This window comes from Ochotona curzoniae, unplaced genomic scaffold (genome assembly GCF_017591425.1).
Source record: "Ochotona curzoniae isolate NIBS_2020 unplaced genomic scaffold, NIBS_Ocur_1.0 contig_1071, whole genome shotgun sequence".
NCBI classification, from domain to species: Eukaryota; Metazoa; Chordata; class Mammalia; order Lagomorpha; family Ochotonidae; genus Ochotona; species Ochotona curzoniae.
In genome coordinates, this window is record NW_024464939.1 from 7,125,444 (window position 1) to 7,150,111 (window position 24,668).

The window sequence follows — 24,668 nt, forward strand, 5'->3', positions numbered from 1 at the left end:
CATTTTATTTGAAGTAAACTCAGAGAAAGTTTAACAACAAATTTAACATGATCTGTACCAAGGGACTAATGTTTGCATTTGCATAGCCTTCTGAAATCTTCCAGCTCAAAATATATCAGAAAAACAAACAAATCAAAACCCATCTCCTAGCAAAGGTGGTGCATGTTAGCCATGTGCAGCTTTGGACTTCTGTGTGTCTTGAGAAGGAACAGATAACAAAGTAAAGCAAGCAGTTTTTGAGCCTGTAGAGAAGCAAGGGAAAGCAAGAATGAAGCAATTTTGTTAGGTATGATTTTTTTTTATTTCTATCATGACCAAATAAGACCAGGAAAAGTACTGAAGGGTTAATTAAAATTAATGCCTAATTCCAGTGAAAATTAAGGAATAAATGTGGAAATAAAATGTTAGGCTGCTGGAGTAGGAGAGGAATGCTTAGTTTCAGGGTGGGCTTAATGTGTAGGCAGTGGATCTGTGATCCATAAGGGTACAGTGATTTCAGAGGGTACAGAGCCTTAGTTTTGTGTAATATAGATTACATGATGCAGTGCTTTTGATTTGTTTCATGAACTTCTTTTTTATTATTTGTGATTCTCTGTGTTTGAGTACCCGAACCCCCAGTTACAAAATTGGAATATAACTGTTGATTTTAGTTCGATGTCTCTGTGAGATGCATTCTGCTATCCAAACAATATTTCTCATTTCTTGTTCCTTTAGCTTTACATACGCATAAAATACACCATAGTGGAATTGCCTGTTGAATGCCAATACATTCATTTGTACCTGGGGATGGAAAAAAATTAACCATCAGTTTATTTGCAATGTATTACCTCTATGAAATAATTAAGCTTTAGAATCATTTGTACATATAGAGTACTCATGTAAATCTAAATAGAAATTTTCCAAATTAGACCAAATAGAGAAAAATTGGGGCAGTTCAGCAAGTTCTAGAGGGAAAGAGTCAGTCTGACAGACAGTAGTTTACAAAGCAAATTCACAGAATCTCAAGACACTCCAGAACTTGCTATTAGCACATACATCCCTAGATAAATTTGAGGGTGTCTTTGTAATTTTTACTGACATTTATCTAGATTTCAGCCAGTGGGCTTGTCTCATGTGGGTCAAGTATTTCTTTTTGTCCACAACTTTTAAATTTTGGTAATTGTTTTTAGGCCATTTAAAATCTTTGCAGGGCAATGCCACAGGACCTTGACTCCTGAATACAGAATTACTAATACACTGTTGACTAACAAGCGATGGATTTACCTAAACAATTGGGCTAATCAACTGTGAAAAAGAAAATCCAAAGTGAGAAAATATTTAAAATCCACAGTGAAAATACATGAGTTTCTTGCATTTCCATTTTTACCTCATGTTCATAAAACACATCTTCCAATGTCTTACCACTGCTGCCACCCACTGCCTCGAACAATGGCTTGTATACCTGAAAAACAGAGAAAGCTTAATTCTAAAGAAACTTTCAGTTTTTACAAACATATATATTTTCCCAGCAGTACAGAAATGTGTATCTTTAAAACTAAAATCTACACCAGAAGTCCTGAATGTTTCTTGTGTGACCTTGGGATTTCCCAAAGAAACACAAAAATACCTAAATAACAGAAACCTGGATGATATTACAGCCTATTGGCCTGCTCATGGCTGAAGACAGAAGCATTGGCAATTTGTTTTTGAGTATGAATTGCTTGAGCTAACACTGAGGTTCTTGGGGGCAAGCTAAGAACATCATGGAGGCTGATTGAGTGCTTGGGGTTTGATTAGGACTGGTTCATGCCTTCTTTGACGACTGAAAAAAAAATCACATGAAATTGTAAATGCAGCAAAGGTAGACATTTGGGAGAAGCTCAAATCTAAACGTTAGGTTAAAGAGCTCATGCATTTACCCATGAGCTGCTGCAAAGTTTATGCACCACTTATTGACCTTTATGCTTCCTGGAGGGTTTAAGAAAGGCAATGGAAAAGATAGGCTTGCTCCTGGTCCAGGACAACCTGCTGGAGGGTGTTTTCCTACCTGACCACATGCCTGAGAGAATGACCAGGGGACAGCTGCAGCGGAGAGCTCTCCAGGCGCAGGCCCTTCAGGAGCTCTCAAGTGCTGGATTGGAGAAGGGCATAAACAGCTCTTTTTGCTTTCTTCAACTCTGGCCACTGAGCAAAGCAGGTGGAAAAACCGATATATTCTGTCTTGTCATTCCTGTAGACATTCTGTTCTGTACCTAAGCCTGTTTCTCCAGTAGGTACTTGGAAGAACCCCTGGGTCAAGGTATTTTACATAACTTGGACATGAGCTCATATTTCCAGAACACCACGCCAGTCTCTTGGGAAACTTGCTTTATCAAGCACTTCAAAAGAACCACTCAGATGACCACTCCTTGGAGATTTAAGTAAACACAGACTTGGCAGGAACCTTAACGAGCACCAGCTTGGACTATTTCTTTAGGAAGGATAAGTCAGCAAGCAACACTGCTTCTGCTATAGCGTTGCCCATAACTTCTTTGGTAAGAAGTGTCATTGGATGTGTGAGCTTCCAAGATACACTAGGTGAAGGAAGACCACAAAGGGCTTAGAGAGTCAGTATAATCACTTACTCCATAATGTTCGGCTACTCTCTTCATCTGATCAAAGTCCTCCACTTGAGCCAACAGGCGCAGACCCTCAGGATAGAGCTTGCCGCAGGTCGGGTAGAGGGTCTCCCGGTCTTCTTTGCTCAATTCAGTGCCAAAGGAGTTAAGAGTGATCACAAAAGCACGTCTGTCGGCCTCAAACTAAATTTGCAAGACATAAAATGAGTGAAATGCAATAATCTACCAAAAGTCATAAACACCACCCTTGGCAAACTCAGTTTTGAGGTGATTTGCTTCCTCTTGCTGAACTCCAATTACAATGCAGACATTTATTATTAATGTTTCCTTAGACTCTTCTTGGAATGGAGTACTTCTGCCGACCAGAAAATGAGCACTCAGCAGTGGGATGGCCTGGGACTCTTCAAAGTCCATGGAACTTTCTTTGCCACACACTGTGCAATGGGTTACATATTCCTGTCACTTAGGCCTCTAGAGTAAACAATTGCTCTTTCCTTAAAAATGGTAATCTTATACTTCTCGGGGTACATTCAGGCATAGAACAAGATAATGGAAGTAGAAGTTCTGCACAGGATGTTGGGAGCAAAAAGGGTATGTCATACATTGTAAAATCCCTTTCTAAATGTTGAAGCCAATTAGAAATTACAGAAAGAAACTTGATCCTACTATATACCGTTTGTCTTGCTTTTAGTTTTTCCTTTTTTTATGTCCTTGGTTACCCATCAATATCGCAACTCTATATCTAAGAATTATGTAGTATGAAGAGCAATATCTTCCTTTCAATGCCTAAGGATTCTTATTTGTGAGAGGATAGGGTTTGGCCCCATGACCTCCAAGGCTGGCCAACACACACTCATGGCCTACTTTCTCTCTGTGCTGGGCACCATTTTACAAATGAGCTCCCATCTCCACAGCAGACTTTTGTATTTCATCTAACCACTCAACCTTTCTCGAAGTTTTTTCTTCATCCCTTTTGGTCACCATGGTTCTACTGTCTTTTGGTTCTCCTTCTGCTTATCTTGTCCATTCCCTGTTAGTCTATCTTTCAGAGGTTCCTCCTATGCCTGCCAAAGGAGACTGCCATCATGCACTGTGGCTAAGTGCCCTTAATAACTCTGAATTACCCTAGTCCTATATTATTTTGAAATTTGTGCCTATATTTTTTCCCTTACTACACTCTAAAATCTTTTTTTAAAAGATTTATTTTTATTATTTATTTATTGGAAAGGCGGATATACAGAGAGGAGAGACAGAGAGGAAGGTCTTCTGTCTGATGATTCACTCCCCAAGTGAGCACAATGGTCGATGCTATGTCAATCCGAAGCCAGGAGCCTCTTCCGGGTCTCCCACACGGGTGCAGGTCCCAAAGCTTTAGGCTGTCCTCGACTGCTTTCCCGGGCCACAGGCAGGGAGCTGGAAGGGAAGCGGGGCTGCCGGGATAGAACCGGCGCCCATATGGGATCCCGGGGTGCAAGGTGAGGACCTTAACCACTTGCGCCACCGTGCCGGGCCTATACACTCTAAAATCTTGAGGAAACATTTCTTTTGCTCATTGTTCATTTTGGAAGAGTGAGTGCCTGACACATCAGAGCTTAACTGTTTACTGAGGTTAGCAGAATAGCCTATGAAGGTACTACTTTGGAAACTCTCTGATCTCTCTGATGATATTGCCACTCAGGGAGTGTTTCGTGGCTTTGCAGCTTTGCTGTCACTCAGAAGTTCATGAGAAATGCAGTCTCAGGCCACCAACTCAATTGACCAACTCAGTCTGAACCTACAATTTGACAAGATGCTGAAATCATTTTCGTCCACGTGTAAGCTGAAGATAACGGCTCTGCACCATCCTCTCATCTTTAGTTTACACTAATTAGCCCATTGTGAAACTAGACTTGCAACAGACTTTTACCGGCACTCTTTTGTTAGGACATATATGTTCTACCAGGAGAGTGAGTTAACTGCGTGTGAGCCTTTTGGTTGCTTTAATCGAAGTGATGGATGAGTCAGACTTCAGGAATGGCCTTAATTGGAAGCAAAGGTAGCTGCCTCTGGCTACTTATTATAACCAGTCTTGTCTGCAACTTTAGACCTTTTAGGGATAAAAGAAGAAACGTAAGTGCGAGATTTCCTGCCAATAAGAAATCTTAAAATAAAAATTAGGGCAGGGGAGCCTCAATGGGGGTCATTGTCCCAGATGTTCTCTATGTGCTTCTAGTTGTAAGATGTTAGGATTTTAAGCAGGAAAACATAGCAGGGTTGGCAGTGTGCAGACATGCTGGACAGCAGAAGCCACGGCAAAGGGGAAGGCCGCATGAAATAAAGCAGGACGTTGTGGAGGGGTGGTTGTAGTTCAAACACAGGAGCAGCCATTGGAGAAGCGAGGGCAGATATTTGGGATGAGAATGTGAAGGCTTTCATGTGTCAAGTCAAGAAAGAAGGACTTTACTGATGCAATAGACTGAACACTCCATCCACTTTGCAACTCCTTGTCCTCGTTAATACTCCTCATAGCCTACAATACCTACCCTCCACTGTGTAACTCTGCTTATCACATCAAATGCCATCTATTCCATCACTTCCACTTCCTTATGGGATATGATTTCCTTTAGACTCCTACTATACCTCAGTTTCTCTTTTATTACAGCTGTGTGTCTACCTGATTCTTCGAGTCTAGAGATTCTTTGTGTGTTAGTGTATGTATCCCCTTGGAACTGTAAAAGGACTGTACATTGATTATCCTAAAGCAGAGTTCAACACAGCATCTAATTGGGGAGGTGTAAATGGAGCAGTACTAATTTGATTTAATCCTGCTTCCTTTGCAAGAGAATTATCCTGCTGTGTGAAAAGGATCTTGAAAAAGTTCCTGGGAAAATATATCTTATGAAGAAACTGTATCAGGATTTCAATCCTTTTTTTGCATCAAAGCAAACTTATCTTTTCATTCCATTTCCCCAAGTTTTTGAAATATGGGTATAGGTTAGATGTTTTATGTCTTTTCTATCACTCCTTCCTACAGATAGAGATTCTGAAACCATAACTAGTCTTTTGTTACTGTCATAAGAGATAAAAACATACTGTTGACTTCTTCTACATTATTATTGCTTGCACTTGACAGAGCTAGACAGATGGGTCACATATTCTTGCCATTTGCTTCCAAGAAGCAAATGTGCTCAGTTTTTAGTATTTAATATTTATTCAGCCATATAGACAAACAGGAATAGAAGACAAATGATTTGTGTGTCTTCCTGGAATATTAAGTCAATTTCTTTTTTTTTTATATGAAGTTACAGTTTTGCAATTGTAGAATTTTGACTTGCAAACTTAAGCTAATGCTCTTTTCCACCATATTAAGAGTTTGAAGGTTCCAGACAAATGTGATTAAATGAGGACATATGGCACTTTATCAACTTTGAGTATTCTATCCCTGCACAAATAAAAATGGTGGCAATTGTACAATCTAAAATTGCATGAAATTATGTAAAACTGACAGATCTTCCCTAAGCAAATCAATACATATGTTTGAGTTGCATGTTATGTGCAACAGGTACTTCTACATAAATATGTGGTAAGTGTAGAAAAGAAGTGGAGGATGGCCCAAGGCCTTGAGACCCTGCACCTGCGTGGGAGACCTGGAAGAAGTTTCTGACTCCTGGATTCAGATCGGCTCAGCTCTGGGCACTTGAGCAGTGAATGAACGGACAGAAGACCTTCCTCTCTGTCTCTCCTCCTCTCTGTACATCTGACTTTCCAATAAAAATAAATAAATCTTTTTTTTTATTTAAAAAGACAGATTTTAGCTTTTACTGCAGTTTGAAAAATCTAATCTAATCTGAACGTATCCTAAGAGTAGGGAAGGGAAAATGCAAACACTGGGAACACTGTAGCTTGATCAGATCTTCCCACTGACAAGCATTTTCCTAATATTACACTATGTTTACGTTATTGACAATCCCAAAGAAATATTTCTGATTTTATGGTACTCATACTAATACGTTGCTTGAATTAGCACTTATTTGTGTACAAAAAATCGTGAATGATAAATTTATTGCAGAGGCAATTTTACACAGTGGATATGCATAGTAAGCTTATAGGAACCGAAGCCAGACCGCTAAAGTCCAAATTTCAAAACTGCCACTTTCTAAATGAATGATGTCTTTCTCTGTGATTCAGTTTCCCATTCTGAAAAGTGGATACTAAAACTCCTATCTAATGCAGGCTCAAAATCAAAGTGAATTCATGCATATGAGACACTCATGGATAGAAGACACAACACGACAGTAGATGTTAGCTGTTAATACTGTCACTATAGATCCTATGTATAAAATACACAAACAATTTCTAAACCACAAGAACCATCCTGAGTATAATCTCTTTTAATCCCTAGATGATATGGCTTCCTACCGGAAAATTTATGGGGGGAAAAAAAAGAAAAACTTCAGAGTCACTGGTCGGTTTGCTTTATACGATCAGAATGTCTGAAAGAGAACACCTAATTTTCTGACATTCAGCAAGCCATAATATAAGTATATTTATTTGATGCTCACTCTCGATGTACTATAGATATGGGCTAAAATTTTCTGGAACTTTCCATGGTTAGGGGATTGATTTCAAGAGTGATTTTAATTTTATTTTAAGAATTTCCACGGGGGACCATAAATTTCCTGTAACTGTGAAAGTGTAATGGTCAAGGGGCCAGGCGTGATAGCGCAGTGGTTAAAGTCCTCGCCTTGCATGCACCAGGATCCCATATGGTCACCAGTTCTAATCCAGGCTGCTTTGCTTCTCATCCAGCTCCCTGCCTGTGGCCTGGCATAGCAGTTGAGGACAGCCCAAAGCCTTGGGACCCTGAACTTGCATGGGAGACTTGGAAGAGCTCCTGGCTCTGGCTTTGGATTGGCTCAGCTCTAGTCATGGCAGTCACTTGGGGAGTGAACCATCGGATGGAAAATCTTCCTCTCTGTATCTCCTCCTCTCTGTATTTCTGGCTTTCCAATAAAAATAAATAAATCTTAAAAAGAAAAACAAAGTGTAACGGTCAAATATTTTTAGGGAAACTAATTTCATCATATTCAGGTTCACACTATTGAGTTAAAACATGTGTGGATGAGGAAGCTTTACCTAAAAGGTAATTCTTATTTGGCTTCTCTCAAAATCAGAAGTCTTTAAGCTAAGTACTCAGCGTAACAGATAACATACGCATTAAGAATGTTCTTTAAATAAAAGATAGTTTCAGAAGGTAAAGCAAGGACTTAGAAAACCCCCCCAATTTTTTTCTTATTTTAGTCAGGAACCCAGCAGTAGATGTATGTTAAGCACAAACTATGTGACAGTACAAACTATGCCCAGGGAGTTCTCATCAGACACTTTTCATCTCTGCCCCAGGCCCTGAGAATTTGCAAGCCTCTATTCCTATATAGGAGTAATTCCGACCATTGATAAACTCTTTGGTAATAAAGAGGAACTAAAAAGAGTATAATATCTTCTAGACAGACATCAGTGGTGGCATTTGCTGCATGAAGGAAATGCATCCTCCAACCATGAATTGCCTAACTGAAGGAGTCTTTCTGTTGAATGTTGGGATGCTCAAGGGTTGCTTGCTGTGGAGTTTCTTTTAGAACTTATTTAGGAAACCAGACTCCTGTGAGTGGAACTCTGGTGGACTTTGATACAAAGGTAGACACTCAATGTTCCCTCACTGGAAGGCTTTTGGGTGATCATTATATGAGTACTTGCAGTTCAGCAATTGTTCATGGTACACTAAGTTCTTAGTTAATTATAATCTACTCTCTATACACTACATAAAATGAATCATAACCAAACTTTCATAAGCTTTTTCTGTTCTTATTCCTAAATAACTCTTCCATGCAGATAACCCAGGAAATACACTCCAATGGAAGAAATCAAATAAAATACACAGTAATATATAGTACTTATTTTATTTTAAATAGACAATTCTAACATAAAAAAACATAAGTAGGGCCAAAACAATTAAAGGTGAATAAGCACATTATTTGGCACAAAAAATTACAAGACTCTTACCTCAAGAATGGGACACATAATTTCAGCTGTGACATCACCGTGATTCTTACAGAATTTATAGAATGCCTCAAGGTAGGACTTAAAAGAGAAAAGACCATAAAACAATAAAATGAATATATTTTCTTTTGGGAAAATTTCTATTAAATACTTTAATTGAAATTGAATTTCTGCTGTCATAGGGAGATATTTTATAATAAATTTGGTAGAATGTTTTATGTTGCAACATGTTGCACAGACTGAAAAAGAGCTCCATTAAAAAACTCCATAATTTGTAATGACTTAATTCTTACCATTCTAATAAGAGTGCCCAGTCTTTGTCAGAAGTCACAAATGCTTCTAGAAGCCTGAGACTGATATTTGATCTCTTGGAAACACACTTGGAATGACCTTGAGCATGGAGACATATTGGGAAACAAACCTCAGACTGCCTGAATCCGAATTCAAATTCAAATTCTTACTAGGTTACCGTCTTCTGCCTTTGTTCTCTCTGGGAAGACGGGAATAGCGTTCAGTATCATGGTTTTCCAGGTTGAATTATGTGAGGGAAGGCTTACAAGGGCCTTTAAAAAGCATCTTAGCTGTGTCTCAAGGATTCCTCCTCCAATACCACAAGTCATTAGAAAGAGAAAAATTACTTGTAATGCACTGCTTCTGAGAGAACCACATGTCTGATGTAACCATGTATCTACGATACGATGTGCAACAGTATTTATTGAGTTACTCTGTGAATGTCACACTCTTGGCTGTGTTAGTGAAACACTCAGACCTAAAGCTACTCAAATGCAGGCAACATAGATGCCATATTCTCAGACACACAAAATTGGGGAAAAAATGGGGCTAAAAGCAGGAATTAGCCTGCAAAGTAAATGAATCAATAACCAAAGAAGATGCTTCATGAACACACGCACCACTGCTCACTCCTGATAACACCGTGGAACTGCAATCCACACTCACTAATGCTAATGGTAGGGGCCAGTGCTGTGCTGTAATGGGCTCAGCCACCACCTGTGATGCCGCATCTCATATGGGCCTGGGTTCAAGTTCTGGCAGCTCTGCTTCCAATCCAGCTCGCTGCTAATGTGGCTGAAAACAGTGAAAATGGCCCAGATGCTTGATCTCCCACATCCACATGAGAACTGAAAGAATCTCCTGGTTCTTGGCTTCAGCCTGGCTGTCCTGGCCCTTGTGGCTATGTGGGGAGAGAACCAGTGGGTGGAAGATCTCTCCCTTTTTTGCTTTCAAATAAATCAAAATAACTGTTCCTTCAAATAAATTGTTAAAAAGTAAAACTAACAGTAACCAGGACACATAAGGCAAAGTGGTCCATATGGTAAAATATCCTTCCTTGTACTCTGCACACTGTGGATTAAAATTGTCTGGGTCAGGTAATTATGAGATCTGGGGACTGTATACCAGAAACAAAGTCAAAGATGGATTTTATATATAGGCTTTTTACATATATACTGTCAGTTTTACATGTATTGATACAATTCATACAACTCTTTAGATTTTTTTTAAATCTTATTATATCCATCTGAAAGGCAGATTCAAAGAGAGGGAGAGAGCAAGAGCTTTCATCACATTTACTCCCAAGCACTTGGGTCATTCCCTGCTGCTTTTTTTTTTTGACTGTTAGCAGAGAGCTGGATTGGAAGTACAGCAGCTAGAACTCAAATAGGTGCCCACATGGGATGCCATGAGCTACAGATGGCTCCTTAAACCATTATCCCATAACACCAGCCTCCATTGCAACTCTTTATCTGGTTACCTATCACCATTTAATTAATATCTTTTATGTTCTTGGTACTTGCAAGGAACCAGAAACAAAACACCTTTAAAAATCCCATTCGCCGACTTGCATCTCTTTAACTTACAGGATAGTCCCAGACTATAAAAGTTAGACTTCAAATATGCCTTATAATTGGCTCATGGGCAAAGTAACTTTCAATAAAGAATTTTAGTTGTACTGTGTAATCAAGGGAATCACAGGGTTCGCATGAAGGCTCAACAGGCTGGTCTTGTGCCTTTGGGACTGACATCCCATATGGATGCCAGTTCTAGGCCTGGCTGCTCCACCTCTGATCCAGCTCCCCGCTGATGACCTGGGAGGTGGGACAGAGAGAAAGGCTCAAGTCCTTGGGCCCTTGTGAGGGATCCAGAAGAAGCTCTTGGCTCCTGTTTTCAGATTGGCCATTTGGGGAATGAACCAGTGGATGCAAGATCTCTCTTTTCTCTCTCAGTAAATCTGCCTTTAAGACAAAAATAAATACTTTTTTTTTTTTGAAAAAGAGAAGCATGCTATTTGGGAAAACCATTACCTTGTACAGTTTATTGCGCAGTAATTCGATATTCAGCTCATCTAGAGTGTTTTCAGACATACAGTCTTGGAAGAATGGGGCTGAAAGCATGTAAAACAAATCAATCAATAACAAAATTCTAAACCATAAAAAATCAATCTCCTGACTCCTCTAGCTGCTGTTTCCTTCTAATGAGGACACTGTTGCACTCCACACATCCAATCAGATCAACACCTTCGCAATGATGAGAGTGACTGTTTATCAAGCATTTTCCATGGACAAATCCTAGACTGCTCATGATACTAGACACTGAATCTACTGTAATTTGTTTAATCTTCACCTTATCACTACTCACCGAAATCCTGTAGAAAGTCCCTTGCTCCATGTAATCTAGTACCAATACTTCCCATTGGCAAGTACACCAAGCATTGAGCTGTTCTAAGATAGTTTTAGTTTCCCAAACTCAATTATAGTAAGATAAAAATTATTTCTAAAATGAGGAAACTGGATTGAATCTCCTCAAATCACTTTGGTGGGACAAGCTAGACCCTGATTTCAAGTTCATGATACGACACTGTATTCATAGGATAAAGTGGTTTGAGAGTACATTTTCTAAGGACTGAGCTAACTCACCAAAACAGCTACATAATTATGTATTCTTACCTAATGGTGTTTCGACCAGAACAGCATTGAAGAGATCCGAAGTTGTCTCTGCAATGTTCACTGCTTCCATTTCCGTGAATCGGCCCAGTGGATGGCACTTCACCAGAATTTCCTTCGCAGGTTTTTTCTGCAGTGCCCCGTTCATCAGGAGAATCACGTTGTCTATCATATAACTGCACCTGGTTCATACATAGTCTTAATCTTTAGCAACATTGCTTCACGCAGATAAGAACCACCCCGCAAGTAAAAAATACAGTGCAGACACATATTCTTTCATTTTAAATAAATTCAGTTCTCTTTTTATTTTAAGAGATGTGGGTAGGTGGAAAATAGATAACCCCCAACCTTGCAGTGTCATAGTTTGAAAAACCGTATTTAAAGTTACAATGACTAACAAAAGCTGAATAAAAGCCTGGCTGATGGGAGTATGCAGTAAAGAGTTCCCAGGGAGAGTAAAATTATGTGGTTTATTTGAACAGACTGTGGGCTTGAAAAGTGACCTAGAGTGTCTCATCCCACTTGAAATACTATTTGAATTTGCAATAATCTTAACAGAAGACTCAAACTAGAATTCTAAAACTATTCCTCTCATGAGATCAAGTAGTGCTTCATTCGACGACCATGCCCCTCAGAGTTCAGGTTCATATTGGATGTGAGTTCTATGCTTTGATATGGTTCTTCCAGGGCCAGTTTGGATGTGTGTGTTTCTTCACTCATGTGCCCAGCGTGCTGAATATTCTAAGCATTGAGATCAAAAAGCAAACAGGACCCGGTTTCTCTCTTCTAAGGGAGACCAGCTTAAAGGAGAGACTTTGGGGGAAATGGTTTACAACAAATTACAAGGAGGCATAAATGATAGGGTGGTGTGGGGATATTGACGGGTATGAAACCAGTCCTGGGATCATATTTCTTAGAGAAGTGATATTCAAGCTGAAACTTGAAGGAGCAGGAGTTGTCCAGGCAAAAGAGGCTGGGAAGGGGGAAGAGGGTTTCAGACCAAAGCAGGAACATTTGAAAAGCTCCAGGACATTCGACATGTTGCTGCTGTCCAAAAGACAAGATGTAGGATACGGAAGGCCTTTAAACTGAAGGGGTCATCATGACCTATTCATTAGATACAGAAATAGGAGAATGCTAAAAACAAAAATAGCATTGAAAGTATTCATGCCAAATAAGTAGAGTGTGAAATACTGATCACAACACAGAAGGTAGGGGCTTATCAAGGTTATCTTGTTTCATCATGGTAGCATTGTTGTGAAGTGAGCATTATTTTGTTCTATTTTGTTTGTTTTAGTTGGACATTCCAAGGCCAGAGAGATTAAAATCTGGCTCATGATGACACACAGCTAACAAACAGGGGCACTGAGAATGAGACTCAGGCATTCTGCTTCTGGAATCTTAACTCCTTACGTCTCACAATATGCTGCTTTGGGTGGTTGAGACTCAGGTGTGGGTCGTGAGGTTTAACAGGTTGTACAGCCATGGAATAAGAGGACAGCCTGGAGGAAGAGGAGGTTGTGGTAGTCTAGCTGTTTGGAGCAGAATGAGTTTTTAATTTTTTGAAAAATTTCTTATGATACAGTTCCATAGACTCAAGGATTTCCCCTTCCGCTCTCCGCATTCCCTCTCACCACCCACTGACTTCCCTTGTATTATTACAGTAGTGTAGTCCTTCAACAACAGTTACAAATTCAAGCAGAATGAGTTTCAGACGCTAAAAGCTATCCCAGAGTAGAATCCAGATTTACATAGTCTGGATCCTGAATGTCTGCAGACAGCAGCACTGGGCATGGGGCGGGTGGCAGGCCGGCTGGAGAGAGTCAGGGCAATGGCTCAGTGGAAGCTAAAGTCTCAAGAATTAATTAGAATCACATCCTAGAGAGAATGTAAAGAGTTACCTCTTGCCAGATTCCAAGGGGTCATGACATTTAAGTCTTTGAAACAGGGAGAAACGAACTAATGGGAGAAGGGAAACCAAGGGAGTGAGTTCTGGGAAGTTCGGAAGGGATCCAGGAAGAAGTGATCAGAGCCTAATGAGCACAGCCATGCTGAGGAAGACATTGCAGTAGTAGTCCATGGGACATAGCAATGAAATTTTATCGGAGAAAGTGACATAAACGCTTAGAGGGAAGGGCAAGAAAGGAGGAAGCCTGGCCACTCTGTTTCAAGCGAATGGACTTGAGGCTTCAAAAAATTCACCTTACAAGTTGCCCTCAAAGGCAGGGATAATAATCATAGGGCAATCTGGAGGCAGAGGAAACTTTTGATTTTTACCTTTAGTATTTGTCTTTCTGAGGTTAAAGGAAAGTGAAGATTTTAGGTGCTGAGGGGGAAGAGGAGTTGAGCAGTGTGAATGTAGGTCAGATGGGGAAGCGACAGCCCAGCCCAGGACACCTTGAGGTTCCCCAGGTTTGACAGTGGTGCAAGCTTAGTCACTGCCACAAGCCAGACTTGAAAAACTGCACTTTACCGCAGATAAAACCCTAACCTAGACACCAAGAGGCGTTGCTGTTGCTGTCTGGCAGCATGGTTGGTGATGTCAGGTGCGAGCGATGGAAAGAACTACAAGAGCAAGCCTCCTGCATTGTAGAGCATCTACCGTCTACTCCAGTAAGGATCCTAACCAAAGAACTTTGAGAAGCAGCAATTCTTCCTTTATAAAAAGCACATGACTATAAAGTTCCTTCGCCTCCCAAACAGCAGTAGTAAATTTAGACATTATGGAAATTTAGAAACGTTTTTATCCCTGGAAAATGATATTAAGATGAAAGTGCTTGTTTAACTGTCCCTTTATGGCTGAAAGGCAATTACCTGAGAGGGAACTGCTGGCACTTAATAACCTCTAGTAGACTCCAGGCGTTTAATTGCTCCCTATTGCACCTCTGTACTGTAAAAGTATATAAACTGCTGACACTCCCAATTTGCATAAGAGCTGCACAGCAATGCAGATAGGCAACGGATACCAATCCTAGGGGTAGGGTTTCTTCCACACCCAATACCCAGACTGTGCCTTTACAGGATATGCAAGTGTACATTGAGTGTTTTATTTTATTTTATTTATTTATTTATTTATTTCCATTTTAACCAATGATTAGGCTAGGTTCTCTTTTGCAAAAAGCAAGGGTCGCATAGGTTGGGTGCAATTTCATTTCCACTCTTATCAATTGAGAGGCTCTGTTTGCTTCTAAAATGGCACAATTACAGCAGTCATCATAGTATTGCTTAGGAAACAAAGTGAAAATTCAGAAGTTGGCACAGCCTGGGGGGCAAGGAGTGTCTCTTTCCTGTCCCTCCTTGGGATACATGTGCACGAGGTGTATGATTAACACCGGGTACAGGAGTGGCAGTGATATAAGTCGCCCAGAAAACAATCTATTTTCTGCAGATTGTAATCTTTATGGACTTCCAGTGCCATACATACAGCGGTGATTAGGAATGAAATGATTGCTAATGTTTTGTTGCCTAATGCTGGATGGTTCAGCCAGTTCAAGTCCTTCATGGTTTTTTTTTTTTTTTTTTTTAAGATTTTATTTGTTTTTTTATTGGAAAGTCAGATTTACAGAGAGAAGGAGAGACCAAGATAATGATCTTCGATCCACTGGTTCACTCCCCAAGTAGCCTCAATGGCTGGAGCTGAGCCGATATGAAGCCAGGAGCCAGGGGTTTCTTCTGAGTCTCCCATATGGGTGCAGGGTCCCAAGGCTTTGGGCTGTCCTTGACTGCTTTCCCAGGCCACAAGCAGGGAGCTGGATGGAAAGTAGATCAACCTGGACACAAACTGGCATGTATTTTGGACACTGGCACATGTAAGGTGAGGACTTTAGCTACTAGGTTATGGTGCTGGGCCCAAGTCTTTTGTGTTTAAGAGATTGTGTTCCTCTGTAGTAGCAGAGTCAGGCTTAGTCTTCATTCATTCTGGTAAATTTTCCTCTTACATCTAAACATACATAATTATTTTTCATATTTTTTATTGTATAATGTCTAGTTTTATATGTCTGCATTTGTAATGTGTGAAAATAACAAAATGACCTACAACTGGGATAAAGTAAACTACTCAATTTCAACAATTTTTGATTGCAAAAATGCACATTTTTAGGCGCCAACTCTTCCTGAGGTTTTGCTTACATGGCAGGAATATGTACAGGTCCTCAATTGAGCCTCGCCATGGTCCAATGCTGTGAGGACCATTCTCGCCCCCATGACTGACAGGGACATCCAAGCAGAGGAATTCAGTACTTTGTCTGAGATCACAAGGCAGAGAAGCAGCCAAGTACAGCTCCTGGAGCCAAACTCTGGTTCCCAGATAACACAAGCCAGGCAGTATTTTAACCTTTTTTGTCCTTAGAGATATGCTGTCTCTTCTTACTCCCTGAGGTAAAGATTCTGAAGATAGCAAAAAATATATTTGCTGTAGGATAAATATCAAATTCTTGACTGACTTAGTAAATCGCTTAAGGGGCAAATGATAAAGAGCCATCCCTTGGTGAGTTAGAACTGTCCGTCTGTGAGTGAACATTCTAGTACATCAGTCATCAGCAAGAGCTGAGCAATGGCCGTCATGGAGTGATCATTCCGGCATGAGAAAGAAAAAGAAACCACTTCTAAGAAAATCAATTTGGTAAAGATTTGGTAAAGATGTTTCCCCTTCATAGCCCTTAAATTATTTTAAATTATTTTAAACCTATTTATTATTTAAATAGATTTATTTATTATTTAAATTTAAATAGATTTATTTATTTATTTGGAAGACAGTGACAGAGCAAGAGAGTTAGAAAAGTTGGAATCTTCTTGGGGCCTAAAGTGATGGCTCAGTAGCTAAATCCTCGCCTTGAGAATGCCAGGATCCCATATAAGTGCCAGTTTGTGTCCTGGCTGCTCCACTTCCCATCCAGCTCCCTGCTTGTGGTCTGGAAAAGCAGTGGAGATAGGCCCAAAGCCTTGGGACCCTGTACCCACTTGAGAGACCTGCATGAAGCTCCTGGCTCCTGGCTTCAGATCAGCTTAGCTCTGGCGATTGCAGCCACTTGATGAGTGAACCAGCAGATAGACTATTTTTCTTTCTGTATCTCCTCTCTGGAAAGTTGACTTTCCAATAAAAAATAAATAAATCTTAGAAAAAAAGAAAGAAATCTTTTGTCCACTGTTTCATTCCTCAAATGCTAGCAAGAGCCAGGGCTGAGTTAGTTCAGGAGCCAGGAACTCCACCTAGCTCTCTCAGAGGGGTGGCAAGGCACCAAGTCATTGGACCATCATCTGCTGCTTGCAAGGAGCTCCGTGGCTGGGGTGGAAAAGGTGACACTCGTCGGCACTCTGACGGAGCTTGTCGCTGTCACATAACAATACCCACTCTCCCTGCTTTCTCCGCTCCATCCCAAGCCATGGAAAACAAAAGTCTGTTTTCCATAGTTTTGCCATTTTAAAAATATATAACTAGATACTCCTCACTAAGGTATTGAAGATTTCTCTGCACACCTCTCCTATAACTGTTCTGCTCCTTGGTTGTTAATGTATGGCATGTTTGAGTTATAAGCCTGTTTGGACTAGTCTAAAATTCGTGAAGTTCAGTAGAAATCACGCTTAAAAACTATAAGCGGCTAAATATAAAAATGAAAATAGACACGAAACAGCTGAAAGGTACTCTATAACTATTTTAAGGTGTATAGCAGCCGGTTGTGTATAAACTAAAATTGAAATGTCAATGAAGTAGTCACAGGATGTGGTTAAGAACTTGCATTTCCTAACTTATTGGTCACTCAATACCACGTCAATTAACTCCATAATGTTGTAAATTGTTGTTGAAGTTGTGTAGTGGCTTTTCATTGAAGGGGATGATGTTCTGCCAGCTCTACTTTCAAACCAGGGGTGGCCTCCCAATAAAACTGTTGAATTTATTTGGATAATAAGATGCTGGACTTTCTACATGGTTCATATCCACAATGAAAACATTAACAGAAACAGCTATTTGCCTGCAACAATTTGAATTGTATTATGTGTTTATAAAACTATTGAGTTAAAACAGCCAATCTCAAAATGTCATTTATACTGTGAGTATATTTCTAGTGATATATATTTTTTTCCAATTCACAATTTTTTTTTACTTCATTTTATGACACAGTTTTATAGGCTCTGGGATTCCCCCATCCCCTCCACAAAACTCTCCCCCACGTCCGATTCCTTCATATTGTTGCAGTAGTACAGTTCATATCCAGTCCAGCATCTTATTGTCCAGATAAATTCAATGATTTTTAAATGTATTTTAAAGTTTGAATGATACAGAGAAATGGACAGATACACACACACACTAAGAGAGAGAGATATATATAGAGAGACACCCAGAGAAAGAGAGAGAGATTCAATCTAGCAGCTCACATTTTATATCGCTACAACAGCAGATATGCGCAGGTGAAAGCCAGGGGCCGGGAACTGCAGGTGGATCTCTCAGTTGCACAGAAGGAAGCCCTTTGGCCAACATGTGTTGCCTTCTCAGGTATGTGAGTAGAAAAATGGATAAAAACGAGTAGCTGGGCAGTGGGCCTGCTTTGCCTAAGTGCTGGTTCCTGCTTGCTCCTTGAAATGGTAAGTCATTTCCCACGAAACTGGTGTCACAGTCTGTTTAAGCATTCACCTGAACGATGGACACTTTATTCTGTTTTATGACTATTAGATACAAAAATCGCTATGGACTCTTACTGATTTTGATGTGAAAATGAGTTTTAAGTTTTCTGGAATAAATGCTCTGGAATGTAGGTTATCAAGATGCATGGTGAGGTTATATTTAGATTTTTAAGCAATTCCAACAACTCAGTGTTGCGGCATATCAGGTTAAGTTGCTATTTGAGACATCCTCATTTCATATTGAAATGTTGTTTTAAGTTTCAGCTAATTTACTTTCAATCCGGCTCCTGGTTATTGTGCCCAGAAAGCAGCAGACGATGGTCCAAGTTCCTGCCACTTATGTGACAGACTCAGATGAATTTCCTATCTACTGGCTTTGGCCTGGCCCGGCCTTGGCTGTTAGAACTATTTGGAGAGTAAACTAGCAGATGGAATCTCTCTCTCTCTCTCTCTCTGTTATTCTGACTTTAAAAATAAATAAATAAATAGCAATGTGATTTTCTTGCATGTCTGTATTAGGGTTTTGTTTTGGGGGTGGTTTTATTTTTTTTATTTATTTTTTAATGATTACATTGCATTATATGACACAGTTTTATAGGCACTGGGATTCCCCCCTCCCCTCCCCCATGCCTCCCCCCCATGGTGGATTCCTCCACCTTGCTGCATTACCACAGTTCAAGTTCAGTTGAGATTCTTTCCTTGCAAGCATCTACAAAGCATAGAGTCCAGTATCTTATTGTCCAGATTAATTCAATGGTTTCTTGGGGAGACCATCTCTGGTCTGAAGGTAGAGCTGATAGAGTATCATCCCAATCAATTAAAAGCCCCGACATTACATTAGCAACAATTTATAACATAATGGAATTAGTTGACATGTTATTGAGTAACCAACATGTTAAAAGAGAGAAAAAAAAAAGTGCAAGTTCTGAACCACATCCTATGATTTCTACATTGACATTACAATTATTAGTTTATATACAACTGGGTTCTATACACCTTAAAATGGCTATAGATTACTATTCAGCTGTCTCATGTCTATTTTAATTTTAGTATTTAACATTTTATAGCATTGAAGCATGATTTTGCAGAACCTGGTTGTTTTTCAGGTAGTCTAACTCTATAACTCTAACAAGACAAATGTCAACAGTTTAGGTGAGCAGTTTTGGGGGGGGGATGTGCAGAGAAATCTTCAATACCCTAGTGAGGAGTAACTAATCTTTGTGTCCCACCCAGTGAGTTATAAGTGCATTGGGGGGTGGTTTTAAAATGTATTTATTTTTATTGGTAAGGCAGATTGACACAGAGAGAAAGAGAGCAAGAGCGAGCTCTCTTTTGGATGACTCCTCAAATGGCCGCAATGGCCAGAGCTGGGCCAAATTAAAGGCATAAGCCAGAAGCCTCCTCTGGGTCTCTCACATGGGTGCAGGGACACAAGAACTTGAACCATCATCCATGGCCTTCCCAGGCCAATCCAGGGAGCTGGAATGGAGCTGATGCTTGAACCGATACCCACACAGGATGCCTGCACTGCAAGGAGAGGCTTAACCTAGGAGGCCAAGGCGTCGGCCTGGGTGACTGCATCACTTTTAGCACATTATAAAAACTTCATTTTCTTTTAAGTTCCTTCACTTTCCTTCTTACAATTGTCTTAAATATCTCCTTATGTACACTGAGATCCACATCAGACAATGTGATGCTTTTGCTTTAACTGCCAAATATTCTTCATGCTGCTTGCTCCCTCCAGTTGTTTCAAGATTCTTTTTTCTATTTTTTTTTTTCATTCGTTTCAATAATTTAGTCATTCTTTTAGGGTGGTCTGCTGGTGATAAACTCATTTTCCTCCACCTGAGAATGGAATGTCTTGATTCCTTTTTACTTGCTGGATGTGAAATGCTGTGCTGAGGCCAGTGCTGTACTGCAGATGGCTGAACCGCAGCCTGTGACTCAGCAATCCCCTGGGAGCACTGGTTCCAGCTTCAGCTGCTTCCCCCGCTCCAGCTCGCCACTCACGTTTCTTACAAAGTGAAGGAAGATGGCCTTAGTGCTTGGGACCCTGCTGCCCACGTGGAAAACCAGGGTGGTGCTCCTGGCTTCTGGCTTTGGCCTGGCCCAGACCTGGCTGTGAGTCGTTTGGGTAATGGATGGATAGAAGACTCTCTCTCTCTCTGTCATTCTCTCTCTCTTCTCTTGTGTAACTCTGCCTTTCAAATAAATAAAAAATAAATCTTTTTAAAAAAAATCTCTGTTTACATTTCTTTTCTCTAATCACTTTTGAAATGTTGCAGCACTTCCTCTGGGTCCCGCTGTTTTCTGCTCATAAACCTGCCATGATCCAAATTGCTTTTCTCCTGTGGGTAAGGCGCCATCTCTCTCCTTAGCTTTCAAGATGATTTGTCTTTCAGACAAATATTACTTTAATATTTTATTTGCCTTTTTTGGGGCACACTAACCTCTTGAATCAGTATGTGTGCCTTTGGCCAAATTTGGGAGCTTCTTAGCTTTTATTTCTTTGAATTCCTTGTTTGTTGTATTCTTTACTTTTGAGGCTCACTCCTACTCTGAGTGTGCCCTCTATTGCTCCCAAGAAGGAAAAGAGGGTTCATTCCTGCCAGGAACTTCCCGGAGCAGGTGTTTGGCTCAGTGGTTGAGCCCCTACTTGGGATGCTTGCATGCTTACGGAAATGTCTGGATTTGTGTGCAGATCTTCCACTTTCCATCCAACTTCCTGAAAATGCAGGGAGGCAGCAGATGATGTCACAGATATCTGGGTTCTTGCTACCTATGTAGGAAATATGGATGACGTTCCATTCTCTTGGCTTTGGGTTGGTTCAGTCTTCATTGGCGAGCATTTAAGCAGTGAACCAACAGGTGGAAGAACTCTGTCTCCCTCTGGGATGAAAATCAGGTCCAGGTTTGCACTTGGCTCTCTGACTTCAATTTGGCCAGTGTGTGATGAAGGAAGATGGATGCTTGGCTTCTCTACTCAATGTGTAGCAGACAGGGGCAAGTCAGAGCCTTCCTTGGTGTTTGCCCGCAGTGGGGCATTTTTTATTTAGACTTTATCTTGGCTAGGCTGCCTCTTTCCTCATCCTTAAGATGGAGAGAACGGGTGCTCTCCGAAGCGTTTTGAGTCCCTTGGTTTTCTGAGCTATAAGGTTTTCTGCCACCCAAAAGTAAAAAGGAAGCCTAGTCATTCCTTGGATCTGAGGTTTCGTAGCCAATTTGCCATCTCCCCACTTTTCAGTCTCTACAGTTATGCAAGACATCAAAACCTCAATTCGTCTTATGTTTTGCTGAATGTCCCGAGGCCTATGATACCTCAGGGCTGTGTGTCACAGCACGTTTCAGAAAGGCAAGTGGAAAAAGTCTGTTGAGAATACACAGATGGAAAAGGGAAACTCAAGCTGATGCCCTGAGTACAGCTGCTTTTCGGTACCGTTAGTATCTATTTGTTTACATAGGCATCAGGATCTGGATACCGGTCACCTTATGGTCACTCTATTTCCAGATCTTTGGAAAGCTATCAGGTACACCTATTGAGACATTACCATGGTAACAGAGAGTATTCAGAATTATTCAGGAGGATGAGCTTTAATTTCTCTTTTTAAAAAAATTTTTGGGGCATGCTTCAAAATGTACATGTTTGAAGAATGATATTTGCGTATGATTTATAATGAAATGTGACATTGTCATTTTTGCTTGTGACAAATTAATCATTTTTCGTGGGGTTTAAGGGTATAGATGGTGATCTTTGATTTAAGAGGGCAGAAGAGCATTGGTCACTACACAAGAACCACTGGTCGCAAGATCCTTTGTCCCTAGACTAGAAGCCAAAAGAGCCTTTGAGTTAGAGAAGGAGCGATGGAAGATTTGCGGCGTGCTTGTGAACCTTGATGACGCACAAGCAGAGATGGAGCTTATCTCAGCCCCTTAAAAAGAATTAAAAGAGGAAAAATTGGAAGGGTCTTTACAACTGTAGGAAATGCACCTTGCCTGCTCTGCATGGTCCTTAGGGAGGAAGACAGGCTGAGGCAATAAAGGAGGACTTCAACCTGAGCCTCTCTCAGTATTCCAGTATCACCAAGCAGGTGCTGAACAACCCTCTGCAGCTCTTGACTTGTGCCATGACCTGGCTTCAGTCTGCTGACCTCAGGCTGGTTACTTGCAGCCAGTCCATTTGTTTTCTTTTTCCTGTCTCACATGTTACAACAGTTCAATTAAAAAAAAAATACTTATAATATACTAGCCTTTTAAAGACAAATTTAGATTCATAAAAAAGGTATTATAGAGCTCCCATATGCCTCTAACCTCATTTTCCTTATTATTAACATCTTAAATTAGTACGGACACCCGTTAATCTTGATGAACCAGTATTAGGATGTTATTATAAAATCTGTAGTTTATTCCTATTTCCTCAGCTTCTCCTTAGTGTCGTTTTTCTGTCACAGGATCCCATTTAAAACTCATGGAACGCTTACGAGTTACCCTAATTCCTCCATCTTCTCTGGGTGGTGGTGGATTTTCAAATCTGTTTCTGAGAATTTTGACAGATGTTCAACTACTGAAATTTGTCTTTTCCTTTTTAATTTGGTAGGCAGAGATTGACAGGGAGAAGGAACTCTCATTTGCTGCTCACTCTCCAAAGGTCAGAGGTGCCCAGGCCGGGGCCAGGGCTGAAACCCACGAGGCAGAGCTCAGTCAAGCACTCCTACCTGCACGGGAAGAACCAAGCCCCAGAAACCACCCTCTGCTGCCACCTAGAGTCTGCTGATGCGCCAAGCTGGTCCAGGAACTGAAGCTGTGCACTCGGGGATGGGAAGCATCTTAAGGAGCAGATCCAGTGCTTGCCCTATAATTGGCCCTTGTTAGTGATAAGTCATGGGTTATGAATTACTCGGAGTAAGATCACAGAAGAAAGGGTGCCACCTTGTATATTATTCTTTTTTCTGTCTCTTATTATATACATCTACGAAAAACATAATTTATCACTAAAGTTTAGGTTGAGCTTAATAATCTCACGAGGTTGTGTTTGTCATATCTTTCTAACGCCCAATTACTTTTCTCACTTATGAATGTATCCTTATCATAGGTTTTGGAAGTCTCTAGATGTAGCACACTTATTTCTCTCCTTGAGGGTGGGACATTACATCAGTTATTTGCAATTCTTTCCCTTGCACTTACTAATGGAGACTCACAGGTATTTTGTGCTTGGGGTGATAATTCGACACTACCTCCTTTATTTCATTACTCAGATGGTTCCACACTCTGGCCCACTGGCAGTTGTTCTGCTAAATACCTGTGCTCCTTTAATAGGCCTGTGTCGTGTGTTGTTCTTGTTTGTATTTGTTTTGGGCGCTCCTTGCTTTTCTGCCACCACGAGACAGGTCCTGCTTCTCCTACTTATTTCTTCCCCTGTCCTGGAATCAGCTATTTCTCCAAAGAACTCTGGTTCCTTTCACAGGAAAGCAGAATTAGAAACCAAGATTTGGGCACTGGTTGGACTAAATGTATGTGAATCAAGGGTTACGTTTTAACATTATGCTCATTCTGAAAATTCCCTGAGAGCTCCCTCAGGGCCACACTCTTCTACCACACAGAAGGAGACCATCTGCAAATCTTCAGCTCTGGTCAAAATCCCTCTGTCTAGCTTCAGACCGTTCTTCACTGACTGTTTTAGGCTACGACAACTTGATTTTTTTCACAGGCATCTCAGGTACATGATCTCAACAGACACATCCACTTTGTCTGTTACTCCTTCTCCTGCAAATCTTATCTCCATCGCTAACAACACTGCTTTCATCCCTGAAAAAATATAGCCGTGGCTTTCATCTGCCTTTAGGATTTCTCATCGTTGTATATAAGGCCCTTTACTAATTAGTCTCTGATGAATTCTCTGGCTATCATAAGGGTAAAATTAGTGAAGTACAACATTTAAAGGAGAGAATATGACAGGTCTTCTGGAAAGTTCTTTTTTAAAAAAAAAAAACAATGCACATAAAGGAGACTCTGCAAGGTAGAAAAAGAAAAAGTCAAAACAGTTAAAGGAGAACAGAGAAACAGTGTTGTCCTAGAATAAACTGAAGACATCAACAACTGGAATGTTGTAAACAATTGTGAAATGGTATGTTAGAAAGTGACAGAAAAAACAGCCAGTGGCCTTAGCAAACAGAATAGTTTTGGTGGCACAATGGGTAGCAAACGCAGCTGAAGGGAGTTAGGTAAACAAGCGAGACATGGAAGTTTACATGATTATATCCAGTGAATTTGGCACCAATCATTACTTCCTTCACAGGGTCTCCGTGCAAATGAGATCATGCAAATGGAAAGAGTTTATAAACTATAAGGAAGTTGTCACAGTGGGAGGAGCATGGTTTTGAAACACACCTTATTTTAAGCCTGGTTTCCACTGAAAAACCAGTTAAACCAGAGCTTTTCCTCCTCACTTGAAAATGGGAAATAT

General features: G+C 40.5%; 1 protein-coding gene across 1 annotated transcript in view; it reads right to left on the reverse strand.

Moving 5' to 3' along the window:
- Positions 1–253: 253 nt before the first annotated feature.
- The window catches only part of ATP6V0D2 (ATPase H+ transporting V0 subunit d2), a 54,274-nt gene continuing 29,859 nt past the window's right edge, over positions 254–24,668 (reverse strand). The window contains exons 3-8 of the mRNA XM_040995338.1: positions 11,594–11,772; positions 10,952–11,031; positions 8,634–8,711; positions 2,604–2,780; positions 1,367–1,441; positions 254–780 (exon numbers count right to left, since the gene is read on the reverse strand). Coding sequence (XP_040851272.1) covers positions 619–780; positions 1,367–1,441; positions 2,604–2,780; positions 8,634–8,711; positions 10,952–11,031; positions 11,594–11,772 — 751 coding nt within the window. The 3' untranslated portion in view covers positions 254–618. The remainder of the gene's footprint in view (positions 781–1,366; positions 1,442–2,603; positions 2,781–8,633; positions 8,712–10,951; positions 11,032–11,593; positions 11,773–24,668) is intronic.